The 13,882-nt window shown below is 39.6% G+C and overlaps 1 protein-coding gene across 6 annotated transcripts in view; it reads left to right on the forward strand.

Annotated features, from left to right (window-relative positions):
- Positions 1-13,882, forward strand: part of dcc (DCC netrin 1 receptor) — a 520,661-nt gene that overhangs the window by 424,171 nt on the left and 82,608 nt on the right. For all 6 annotated transcript variants that reach the window (XM_057819874.1, XM_057819873.1, XM_057819875.1 and 3 more), the window contains exons 20-22: positions 2,154-2,348; positions 5,222-5,254; positions 7,567-7,632. In XM_057819874.1, the coding sequence (XP_057675857.1) occupies positions 2,154-2,348; positions 5,222-5,254; positions 7,567-7,632 (294 nt within the window). The remainder of the gene's footprint in view (positions 1-2,153; positions 2,349-5,221; positions 5,255-7,566; positions 7,633-13,882) is intronic.

Consider the following 13,882-nt stretch of genomic DNA (forward strand, 5'->3'; position numbering starts at 1 on the left):
CCCATCCCAAATACTAATACTGTCAGTTTCCAAAATTAAGTAAAGTCTAATATTAAGGCAAATTTTCTCCAAAACAGACTCAAGTCTTTTTATGCTTGTTGTCTGGTGCATTTTTAATTACATATTTGCAGATCACTACAAAACAGGTTGCTGTTATTGAAAATGCCACTTTTCATTTATAATACATACACAGAGGTTTTCTAGTGAAAAACGGATCATCAGAAAAGGTCTCAGTGAAAAATTTAATGTAACATTTTAAATTGGATGGACCGTATTTTCCGCATTATAAGGTGAATCGGATCATAAGACGCATCTTTAACAAATGGCCTATTTTAAAAATGTATTCATAGACCAGTGATCCCTTGCTATGTCGCGCTTCAAACTTCGCGTGCCCAGTACATGGCAGATTTTTTTTTTTTTTTCCGAATTAAAAAAAAATAATAATAAAAAAATGAATACAATATTTTATAGAGATGTCCCGATCCGATCACGTACAGCTTCTCACTCTCACTCCTGCTGCTTTTCTTACTTTGTAGGCAGCTGGAGACTTTGAGGAGTTTGCTTGTTAAAGTTAACGATGAGTGACAGGGGTGCTGCTTTGTTCTTGCCAGAGAAGCTTGGTAGCGCTAACTTCTAAGGCCATGTCTACACCTAGGGTTTTTTAAAAGCAAGGATCCTGCCTTAATACGTTCAGAAAAAATAGTTTACCTCGACACCAGTACGGTTGTAGAAAAAAAACTTCCACTTTTTAAGTACATTCATTACAATGCGCGAACAATAATTGTCCATAATACTTCGCATGTGTTCTTCAATATGAAGTACTGCAAGAAAACCTGTCTAATTTATTCCAAGTGTAAACATCGGTCTCATGTGTGACGTAGGGACAAAGTTTATCGCAGTCAGTGACGTTTCCACAGTTAAAGGTGCAGTTATCAGTGTCCACATGATGGCGCTACAAACACAGAATTTGCACCTCTTCACTTTTGTTATTACGAACCCTTGTTTAAATGAGCGTGTGCGTATAGATAATAGGCCAAACTATAGAAAAAGTTCTTTTTTTTTTTGCCAAATACCCTGCTACGTGTAGATATGACCTAAGCCGCAAATCTGCCAATCATCGTTTAGCTTGGTAAACACTAGCAGTAGTGTGCTGTGGTAAGACAGTGAGAGTGACGGGAGGCTGGTCTCAATCAATGAAGCATTTAATAAAGACAAGCATTTTGATATGTTATTGTTGTTAAAAATAATTCAGTTGGACAGTTACATGTTTAAAACCTTTTTTTTTTGTTTTTTTTTTTGTTTAAGCTATACTTTGGGGGGAAAAGGGAAAGATCATGTCTTATATGTATCTCTTTCCAATGCTAAATCTGAATAAATACAATACATTAAACACAACCCCCCCAAAAATTAACTGCGAAAAACAAGGGATCGCTGTATAGTCCGCGCCACATTAAAAGGCGCAGTAGGAGTAGTGGTTGGGTTGCGTTATGCATCAACCAGATGGAGCTGAATGAGCTGGAGCTTCCTTTTAAAAAATGATGTTCTTTAAATTTCGTCTTCCTGTGCGAATGCATTCTTGAAATCTGCTGCTGGGATTCCTCATTTATTCCTCAACAGAGCTGTAATACTGCGAATTTCATCCTGATTTCACCGTAGTTGCTAAAATTGGACATTGTTTACTTGCTCAAGGTCACTGTCTCACAGTGCTGCCACTTGCTCATGTCTGCCAATACGCAATTTTTTTTTTTTTTTTTAAGTATTCAACGGCAGATTTCAAGAATGCAATCAGGAGGATGCTTTTTAAAGGACATTATTTTGAAATGAAAACCTTATAATTATTTCTTAAATGGCATGTTTTAAGTTTCAAATTACTATAAATAAAATATTTTCTTCTGTCACTCATGGATTGTTAAAAACTTGTTCATGGGTCACCCTGTTGTTGTAGTTGTAGTAGCTTTATGCATCAACTAGAAGAAGCAACGCTAAAGGGAGTGTCATGTCATGATTAACCAATATTGATCCATATATAAGGCACACTGTTGGCTTTTAGGTGCGCTTTATAGTGCGGAAAATACGATATGTGATTACACATAAATACGCACTACCGAGTAGTAGCTGGTAAATATATGGTCATTTGTATTCATATGTTGCAGGTTATATCCTGTACTATACTCTGGACAAAAACATGCCAATAGACGACTGGCTTATGGAAACAATCAGCGGGGATCGCCTGACTCATCAGGTTGTTGATCTAAACCTGGACACAATGTATTACTTCCGGATCCAGGCGAAGAATGCCAAAGGTGTCGGTCCATTGTCCGAACCTGTCCATTTTAGGACAGCCAAAGGTATGTCAGAATAGAATCTATGAGGGTGCATGTACAATAGATGAATACAATTCATTACCATTGCACGATTACCAACATATAAAACTGTGGAAAATGCCTGGCATGTTCTGTATGCAAACAAAGACCTGTATCCAGCGTTGGGAAAATTCCTTTTGCATGAACTAGTTCAAATTGCACTTCACAAACTTAAAAATTACCTAAAATCCTCAAAATTTGTAACTAGTTCATGGTTTAAAAGAAAATAACTTTTTTAGGTCTGTTCTTCTCCCCAATAATCGCTGCAAGATATTATCGACCTTGTCGTGATAAAACCACAGACAGCAATTATTTTATCCACTTTAACACTGAAACTTTGTCAGATTACTCTTCATATTCAATTTCAAATCTGCGTCAGAACTAGCTGTTCGTAAAACTCGCTTAAATGTTGTTACTGGTGCTTCTCTCAGATTTTGTACCCCGTCAGAAATTGCAACTTTGCGGTTCTGGGCATGTGCGTAACGTTACAAAAGGCCGTGAATCAAACAGTTTCAAAATAAACACCATAAACCTTCTATAAAGAAAGGAATGTGTACTTAACTTTTGATCATGGATGCAGACAAAGGAAAGTTCTCCTCACGCACATCCTACCATCTGGCTGTGCTCACCTCGACTGCACACCGCTCTCTCTCCGATCTTGTCTTCCCCGTGCCGTTAAGCATTAATTTATGCCGTATTCATGTTGTACATGTATGTTCATGATGTAATTTGTTTACTTTGCACCTTTCAGGGGTCGACAATATAAATAGCCCGGTGGCCCGGACGTACCTTTAAAACCATCAGGGCCACCAGAATGCACCCACCACTGGCCCAATGGGGCCAGTAAAAATGCATACATGTGCATTTGCGTGGTTAAGTAACGTAATAAGTAACGTAGTAACGACCACTTCCTCTTTTTGTCACATTTTTTCCACAACTGTCACATCCCCTCTGCCAGTGGCTGTTTAATCCAGCCGGGAGCGACTTCGGTCGGCTTGTTCGCCACTAGAACTGCCCACTCGCCTGACTCTCGATCGATTCCACTTGTTGCAGAGGAAAACAGCAAATCTTATTTTAAGGAGAAGGAGAGATTGTAATGGCTCCGTAAAGAGTTTTGCTAGTTTCAGCAAAAACGGAATAGCTTTTTGGTTTGAACTACAGTTCCACACAAACATACATCGACTTCTCATTTAGCTTAGCAATTGAAGGTGTGAGACCCATTTTTTGAGTATCCCAAATGTGCCATGACGTGTCTATGTCCACCGAAAAGAATGCCATGACGATGTAGAGCTCACTGCCGCCGGGAACGCACCCTCCCAGTGGCTGTTTTAATGGGGACTACAGGGGCACTGGCTACCTCTCTAATTTGAATGGCCATGAATACCCCGGTTCCATTTTTATTACAAAGCATGGTAATTGGCGAGTCCATCTCTTCTGAAGTAAGAGAGAATGAGATAATGTGGTTTTTAGAGCAGGTTAAAGTGCATACAACAGGAGAAAAAAGTCTTAAACAGCATTATTATGTGAATTAGAATCATAGAATCATTTCAGTTTGACTATCATTTGACTATATCCAACAATTTGGCAAAGTGCAGATGACGAGAAATTAATCTTTTAATCTGCTGGTTAGCCACGCCTACAATTATAGAGCTCTAGCGTCCCCAACAGGTGGATGACGTCAGCAGAAGAATGGTTCCATCTGTTTTACTACTCAGCCCATTGGGGGGAATTATTCAGAACGAGGAAAATGCGACGAAGAGAGCCGCAAAATGTCATTGTTTCAGTGTCTCTACTCCAGTATTTTTACAGGATATTGTTTTTATTCAAATATTTTTCCCAAATAGCTAAATAAATGGTATGGTCATGACAAATAGCAGTCTTGCGCTAAATGGAATATGAAATAATTAAAATGCATCTATTCAGTACGACATGGAAAAATTACTCCATAATGGTGAAAACTTTCGAGTTCACCTTTACCGTCGCACCTCCCGAACGATATTTTATGCCACTGTAGTTAGTCAGGCTTTTGTCATTTCCCTGACAGCTTCGGAGAATGTAAACAAACCAAGAGGCGTGACAGCTAGCCGACATGCTAGCCCGAACTGAGTGATGTTTCAAAGTCTTCGAAGCGGAAAATCACACATAACTAGCCCGGATCATTTCACACGGCAGCGGGGTTGTCGTTTGCTTTCGCCAATCGGCAACCCGCCCGGCGGTGATCAAGTTAGAGCTCGTATTTATTATACACTAGATTGTTTTTGCACCGTTTTGCTGCACTTTTCCCCAAATCTACGCCAAAAAAATATAAATGTTATTCAAGCAAATTGTTCTTTTTTTGTGATTATTAGATCAATAACTGACGCGTTGACCTGGGCCAGTTGTTTTGATCGTGGGGCCAGGGGCTAATTTAAATTAATTTATTATAATATCGTCCAACTGAAAATCCTTATTTGCCGCCATAAAAGCTTCATGAACATAAGGTGCCGTATTTACTAAAACGACACAGCTGTGACAGGGAGCTTGGGATGTCAGGTTGGATAGATTTTCGCTATTAAGGTTTGCTTTTAAAGTGTGCTTTTTAGCATACAGTTTCATCTTCAGTTTTGTCAGAAAAGCTCTAGTTCTGAACTCATGAACGAAGTTATGAATGCCGCTCACAACGGCTAGAATTGGCGCGTTCACAGTAACATTCATGAGACAGAAATATGATGCATTCAATTAATGTTCAGCCAAAATATGAACGTCTTCATGAACGCCCGTTCATTGAACGTGTTCATACACAACACTGCCTGCATCTACTAATTTGCTCCTTCTTTTTGTTTTTTTGTTAATTTGTTAAAACACTCTTTATCTTTCAGTGGAACATCCAGACAAGATGGCCAATGATCAAGGTAGGTAGATTAGGAACATGACTAAAGAAAAGTAAAGGAGGCTAGAAACTCTGGGGATAACTAATAAAGTAAAAATTTAATGCGACACAAGAAGATGAGTTAAGAAAATGATGAATAATTTGTGAAAATGAAAGCAAGAAAAAAAAATTGAATACATAGTAAGTTAAAGGAGGAACTTGCTTAGAGAAAAGCATTTTCCTTCAAACAAGTGGGAATCAAGGAATAACTGGAGAACCTTTTGTCTTTATTAATGCTGACATATGGAAGACAATGGAACACGGAATTTAGCTCAGATTTAATTGACGCTCTGCTCCCAGGTTCTTTTCATCAGCCACATTAAACTGAAAAAAAATTGGGGTATGCAGCTAATGAGGAGCTTTTTCAGTGCTGCTACACTAAACTTTAAGATCCCACAGGAGCAACTTCAAGAACATAATGGGCACTGGTGTGTGTTTTCATGTGTAATATTATATGATGTTATATGTAATTACTGTTCAAATTAGGAAGCATTTGATCAATTACTGTTATACCCAGAGTTAACAAATTCTATTGACATTGCATGATCTATTTTTTTCAAAACTAGTGCCTTTCATGCAATTATTGATTTATTTATTTATTTAAAATTCGTCTACATACACACTTTAGTTGAATTCCATATACACGCTCGCTTCTACACAGGCATGTTAGCTGATCATCATTAAACATCAAATGCAAGACTTCAATTGGACATTTACACGTGTCTCTCCAGTTATTTCTTGCTGCCTTTATGACCTTATTCAAATTCCAATGAAATCCTTTTATGTAATACAGCATGTAGTCATTGATAGGGTGTGTCCAAAACAAAAGGCGTGAGACTTAATCCAATCCATTACATACCAGATTTCATTCAATCCCTAACCGCTCATGATGCATATGAAACCTCATTTGTCACTGAACACCATGACGGTTAAGTCTTGTTGAAGTGAATGTAAATTTCTTAGTTTGCGCGATAGGATTATTTAGGGTGTCAGAAAATAATAGCCCTAAATAAAGAATGTGTTACTCTTTTTCTTCTTTTTTTCAGGGTAAGCGCTTCTAGCTGGTTATTGTCATAGGAACCTAAATTATTATAACTAGGCAAATTGATGCATTATAGGGGCTGTTGAAATGCAGACAGTATGTGGTAGTACAGTGGCCCATAAGTATGTGCTGAAGTGCAAAACACAATGGCAAATCAGAAAACAAAAATGCGACTTATACTCCGTTGCGACTTATGTTTTTTTTTCCTCTTCATTGCGCATTTTTGGATTGGTGCGACTGAAAAATACGGTACATATTTACATACTGTATGTATGTATGTATGTATGTATGTATGTATGTATATACTGGACTGTCTCAGAAAATTAGAATACACAATATTCTAATTTTCTGAGACAGTCCTGTATATTGTTCTATGTAAAGGACGTCAGCCAAGGTCGGCCCCCCACATTTTTACCACGCCAAATCTGGTCCCCTTTGCAAAAAGTTTGGACACCCCTGCTTTAAATGGTGGATTAATGTACAGGACTGTCTCAGAAAATTAGAATATTGTGTATTCTAATTTCCTGAGACAGTCCAGTATACATATATATATATATATATATATATATATATATATATATATATATATATATATATATATATACATATATATATATATATATATATATATATATATATATATATATATATATATATATATATATATATATACTGGACTGTCTCAGAAAATTAGAATACACAATATTCTAATTTTCTGAGACAGTCCTGTATATTGTTCTATGTAAAGGACGTCAGCCAAGGTCGGCCCCCCACATTTTTACCACGCCAAATCTGGTCCCCTTTGCAAAAAGTTTGGACACCCCTGCTTTAAATGGTGGATTAATGTACAGGACTGTCTCAGAAAATTAGAATATTGTGTATTCTAATTTTCTGAGACAGTCCAGTATATATATATATATATATATATATATATATATACTTTATATTTTTTAAATACATCAGTTAAATTCAATCAGTTAACATAAACAACTTTGATGTGAAAGATTTTATAGAATGGATAATGTAATAACATATAGAACATGAAAAGTAATGTCAGTTACTTTGCTGAGTAACTACTCTTACATACAATGAGGCAATTGAGTTACTGACTCAATTCCTTTTTGGAAGCAGTAATTTGTAACTGTATGTAATTAATTTTTTAAAGTAAGATTAACAACACTGGTTTTTATGATTGTGATCGTTGTTTAAACATTAATTATTTTACGTTCTTCTGTTTTGTCTGGGTCTTCTAGGTCGAGGAGGCGATCATGTATACTGGCCACCCGATGGCAACCTGATAGACAGGAGCAGCATTAATGGTAAGGCAAGGCAAGGCAAGGCAAATTTATTTATATAGCACAATTCAACACAAGGCAATTCAAAGTGCTTTACATCACATGAAAACCATAAAAATCACATTTAAATCAACACAACGTAAAAACCAAGACAAAAGATTGCATTTAATCACAGAATAAAAATAAATAAATAAAAATAAAACAAAAATAGAAATAAAGCAAAAACTACTACTAATAATAATCATTGAAATATAAGCACAAGAGGAATAGAAGGCAGGTAGATTGAAATATATAGACAGTTATGGATATGCAGTGCTAAACAAAAGCGTTTTTAGCCCTGATTTAAATGAGCTAACGGTTTGAGCATACTTCAGACCTTCGGGTAACTTGTTCCAGAGGTGAGGAGCATAATAACTAAATGCTGCCTCACCCTGCTTGGTTCTTGTTCTTGGAACATGCAGAAGACCCGTTCCAGACGACCTTAAGGGTCTAGATGTCTCATAGGAATCTAACAAGTCAAGCATGTATTTTGGTCCAAGGCCATTAAGTGTTTTGTAGACGAGCAGTAGTATTTTATAGTCTATCCTTTGACTCACTGGAAGCCAGTGTAGCGATTTCAAAACCGGTGTAATGTGGTCCAGCTTCCTTGTATTTGTGAGGACTCTGGCTGCAGCATTCTGTACTAGCTGCAGCTTCCTGACTGATTTTTTATCAAGACCTGTAAATATACCGTTGCAGTAGTCCAATCTGCTGAAAACGAATGCATGCATAAGTTTTTCCATGTCTTGTTGAGTCAGAAGCCCCTTAATTCTGGTTATATTTTTTAGGTGGTAATAAGCGGATTTAGTGACGGACTTTAGATGGCTATCAAATTTTAGGTCTGAGTCAATAATTACGCCAAGGTTTCTGACTTGATTTGTAGCTGTAAGTGACATTGTGCTAAGTTGGCTGCTTATCTTTGACCTTTCCTTTTTTGGCCCAAAAATGATCACCTCTGTTTTCTCCACATTTAACTGGAGAAAATTCTGGCACATCCATTCATTGATTTGATGAATGCATTTACTCAGGGAGACTAAGGGACTATAATCATGTGGGGACACAGAAATGTACAGTTGTGTGTCATCTGCATAGGCGTGATAGGAGATGTCATACTGTTCCATTATCTGAGCTAACGGAAGCATATAGATGTTAAATAAGAGTGGTCCAAGAATTGACCCTTGAGGTACTCCACACGTGAATTTGGTTCGTTCTGACTGATAATTTCCGATTGACACAAAGAAATCCCTATCATGTAAATAGGATGTGAACCACTGAAGAATAGTGTCAGTAAGCCCTACCCACTGTTCCAATCTGCTGAGTAGTATGTTGTGATCAACCGTGTCAAATGCGGCGCTGAGATCCAATAGTAGCAGAACAGATGATTTGCCTGCATCGGTATTCCGCCGAATATCATTTAGGACTTTGATAAGCACGGTCTCGGTGCTGTGTTGTGGCCGAAATCCAGACTGAAATGAGTCAAAAAGATTGTTTTGGATCATAAAAGTCTGGATCTGTTCAAACACAACCCTTTCGATAATTTTCCCCAGGAATGTCAGATTTGATATTGGCCTGTAATTACTAATGGTTGAGGCATCCAGATTAGGTTTTTTTAGGAGAGGTTTTATTACTGCAGTTTTTAAAGTCTGAGGAAACTCTCCTGTTTGGAGGGAAGTATTTATAATCTGAAGTATGTCTGGGGCTATGCAATGAAAAACAGTTTTGAAAAAGTTTGAAGGAAGGATGTCAAGGCAGCATGTTGTGGGCTTTAGTTTCGACACAATTTCTGTTAAAGTGGCATAGTCCAAGAGGCTAAACTGTCTAAGATTGACGTGGGGGACATGTTGGGAGGCATTTAGTGTAACATTTGTTAATCCGGAGTTGCACACAGTCTGTCTAATCATTAGTACTTTGTGTGTAAAAAATGCTGCGAAATTATTACAGGACACCTCAGATGCCAATTCCTGAGGTATTGATGCTTGTGGGTTTGTCAGTTTGTCAACAACAGAAAATAGTGTGCGAGTATTGTGGGTGTTTCTACTAATGATCTCTGAAAAATATGATTGTCTAGCATTTTTCAGTTCCTGGTTGTATTTGCGAAGACTCTCTTTGTAGATATCATAAAAAACTAGGAGTTTGTTTTTTCGCCATCTGCGTTCTGCTCGTCTACAAACTTGCTTTTGTTTTATAGCTAGTATGGCATTTCTCCAGGGTGACCTCTTCTTTCTTGACAAGGTTTTTGTCTTAATCGGGGCAATAGTGTCCATTACAGTCATCACACCGGAACTGAAACTATTTACAAGTTCTTCCACTGGAGCTATTGTAGGGGTTAATAATGAGGCATAGGCCTGTGTGAATAACGCACATGTGTTATCACTTATGTAACGCTTCCTAATAAACTCTGTTTCCCTTTTCAGAGGATGGACAGGGGTGGTCATTTTAAACATAATGCAGTAGTGATCAGACAGAGCAACATCATTCACTGTGACCTCAGAGATGTTAAGACCTTTGGATATTATTAAGTCCAGTATGTGCCCTCTGTTATGTGTTGGAACTGTGACATGCTGAGATAAACCAAATGTATCCAAAATATTTAAAAGCTCTCTAGCACATCCTTCTTCAGGATTATCAACATGAATGTTAAAGTCACCCACTAAAACAACACAATCAAAGTCCATGCACACGGAAGACAGTATTTTGGTAAAGTCATCAAAAAACATTGTGTTATACTTCGGTGGTCTGTAAATTGTTACCAAGGCAGCTCTGCAAGGGCTTTTTAGCTGAATGACAATATACTCAAAGGAATCAAACTGACCACATGAAATATTCGTGCATTGAAAACTGTCCCTGATCAGACTGGCAACCCCACCTCCCTTCTTATGGGTTCTTGGCGCACTAAAGAAATTGAAGTTTGCGGGGGTTGCCTCGATCAGAACTGTCGAACTCTTATCTTGATCTAACCAAGTTTCTGTTAGGAACAACATGTCAAGGTTATGTTTGCAGATAAAATCATTAATTAAGAAAGATTTGCCAGCTAAAGATCTAATATTTAGCAGAGCCAATTGGAGATGCCAGACTGGATTCACTGGTGAGCTTTGGGAATGACACACTATGTTTAACAGGTTGGCAGAATTTATTGAACGTTTTTTATTTCTCACCAGTCTAGCCCTTTTTTTGTTGTTTATCACCACTGGGATTGTTGAGCATACATACTGTACTCCATAAGGCCCCGGCTTTTGCTGGGACAGAAAAGTCTTTGTAATGTTTTCACAGCCTGGACCCGGTGCACATCATATTGGTGTCGCAAACATGGCTCCCTCCATAGAAGGATAATACCGTGTAGTTCCAGAGTTGTAGTGCTTTGGCTTTGCCCCGAGAGAATTCCAGTGGAGGCTGGTTGGTTTGTTGCCATCTTCCCCTGGCACCTGTCGGGTGTGGCAGGTACAGGGTGGAAGCGAAGACATGAACTTGAGGAGATCAAGAGACTGGTTAACCTTGCTATCTAGACCCATGGAGTCCCAATCAGGTTGACTCATTATTCCATCCAAACTAAGTCGTCGGCGGGGTGGCTTCCGGGACTGTGGGGATTTAGGCCTTGATGAGGCCTTAGCCTGACTGAGTCGGAGGAGTGGTGGCGTCTTGGAGTGTGAGGATTTGGTGCTGGATGGGGCCTTATCCTGGAGTCTGCGGCGTGGTGGCGTCTTGGAGTGTGAGGATTTGGGGCTGGATGGGGCCTTAGCCTGGAGTCGGCGGCATGGTGGCGTCTTGGAGTGCGAGGATTTGGTGCTGGATGGGGCCTCGACAGCAGAGGATTGCACGGTCGGGTCGTTCTCCTCCTGTTGAGCTGATGGAGCCACTTCTTGAGTCTCGTCTGAAGGGGGTCGATCACCTGCTACCAGGGTCTCCTTCCGTTGAGGCAGTGGAGCCTCAGCAGAGGAGGGTTGGTCACAGCCTGGCGGGGCTAGCTTAGTCACTTCCCCTTCAGCGACTATCGGCTCCATTTTTGGAGGAGAGATTGATCCTGCGTGCACACTGTCTGATTCAGCACTCATCCCAGCCATCATGTTTATCCGATGTTTTGGGACAGCTTGCCTCCTTTCCTCGAGATAAGCAGACTGTCTGTGCCTCAAGAGATAAAACATGCTGCTGCTTAGTAACCGCACTCCTGACTTATTTAGGTGAAGGCCATCGTTCTTAAAGAGGTGCCTGCGCCCTGAAAATATGTTGAAATTGTCAATGAAGTACATCGATTGTCCAGCGCATGTTGCTTTGAGCCATTTGTTAAGCATCATCACTCTGCTGAAACTTTCATCCCCCAGCCTGGGCGCGGGTATGGGTCCACTGAAAAACACCTCAGTATTTAAAGTTCCGACTTTGTTTATCAGTTCAGTGAAGTCTTGCTTTAAAAGCTCTGATTTTTGCTTCGCAATATCGAGGGCTCCTGTGTGTATTATCAGACTAGTGGCTGTTGGATGCTGAGCAGCAATGCTCAGGATACGTTCAGAGATAACAGACACCGTAGCTTTGTTTAAACAACATACTCTGGTATTGTTGCTACAAAAGTGTTTCATCCCATTCACAGCAAAGTCGCCCACTATCAGAGTGCGGGGCCCATTGGGTCGCTTTCTCTGTAGCCTGCTAGCACATGCATTAGCATCGTACCTCTCTTTCGAGCTGGGTGTTCCAACTTTCCCTGGGTCAGGAGTCTCGGAGAGTGGCGTAAATCTATTTTCCAGTAGAATTCCAGCAGCTTGAGGCACTTTGCTTTGAGCCTTTGTTGTTGCCTTGATCTGTGATAATTTTCCTTCTGGTGCCGGAGTAGATGACGCATTCTTCTGCAGAAGTGGCCATTCCTTTTCATCGTAAATCTGCCAGTGCTGGGTTCTGCCAGGGTCCCGTTGAGTCTCGATGGTGTTTGTTTGCATTCTATGGGTCCGCTCCCACTCGCTGTTTTGGGAGATCGGCAGAGTGGTTTCATTCCCGAGCTGTCCGTTTACCTCCATATTCACTTCAAGCCGGTAGATTTTTGTTTCCAGTACTGCTATCTTCTGGAGCAGTTTGTGGTAATCATCCATTGACAGGGGAGGCATGTTGCTGCTACTTAGCTTTCGTTAGCCGAATTCCTCAGCTCCGATAAGGCAGACTTGTGTTCCAGTAACGACAAAAAAGCACTTTAAAAGGCTCAAAAATGCTCAAAAAGCCTTTGTTTGAATATAAACATGATTAAAAGATAATTCCAAGACCTCCTGAGTAATTTAGAGGTGTTTAAAAATGATTAAAAAGATGATTGAAGCTTGAGAAGCAGGAGCAAAGCAGAGAGACGTCTGCACAGTAGCGAAGCAGCAAAATAAAAAAGTAAAACCGAAAGAACTTAACTGCATTGGACCTTATGAACAAAAAATTTTGGGGATCGAACACCCTGCAATTTTGCAAGTTCTCCCTCTTAGAAATGATGGCAGGGGTTGAAATTTTCATGGCAGGTGCTTGTCCACTGTGAGAGACAATCTAACAAAAAATATAAAAAATCCAGACATCACAGTGTATGACTTTTATTTGTATTATACCGCTGCAAATAAGTATTTGAACACCTGAGAAATTCAGTGTTAATATTTGGTACAGTAGCCTTTGATCACAATTGCAGACGTCAAATGTTTCCTGTAACTTTTCACCAGGTTTGCACAGACTGCAGCAGGGATTTTGCACCACTGCTCCACACAGATCTTCTCTGGATCAATCAGGTTTCTGGGCTGTCACTGAGAAACACGGAGATTGAGCTTCCTCCAAAGATTTACTATTGGGTTTAGGTCTGGAGGCTGGCTAGGCTCCTCCAGAACCTTGAGATGCTTTTTACGAAGCGACTACTTGCTTATTCTGACTGTCTGCTTCGGGCCATTGTCATGTTGGAAGACCTAGTCACGACCCATTTTCAATGCTCTAAACTGAGGGAAGGAGGTTATTCCCCAAAATCTCACATTACACGGCCCTGGTCATCCTCTCCTTAATACATTGCAGTTTACAAGTCCCATATGCAGAAAAACACCCCCAAAGCATGATGCTACCACCCCCATGCTTCACAGTAGGGATGGTGTTCTTGGGATTGTACTCATCATTCTTCTTTCTCCAAACACTATGAGTGGCATTAAGACTAAAAAGTTCCATTTTTATCTCATATGACCATGACTTTCTCCCTTGACTCCTCTGGATCATCCGAATGGTCATTGGCAAACTTAAAACGGGC

Source organism: Corythoichthys intestinalis, chromosome 17, assembly GCF_030265065.1.
Source record: "Corythoichthys intestinalis isolate RoL2023-P3 chromosome 17, ASM3026506v1, whole genome shotgun sequence".
NCBI lineage: Eukaryota > Metazoa > Chordata > Actinopteri > Syngnathiformes > Syngnathidae > Corythoichthys > Corythoichthys intestinalis.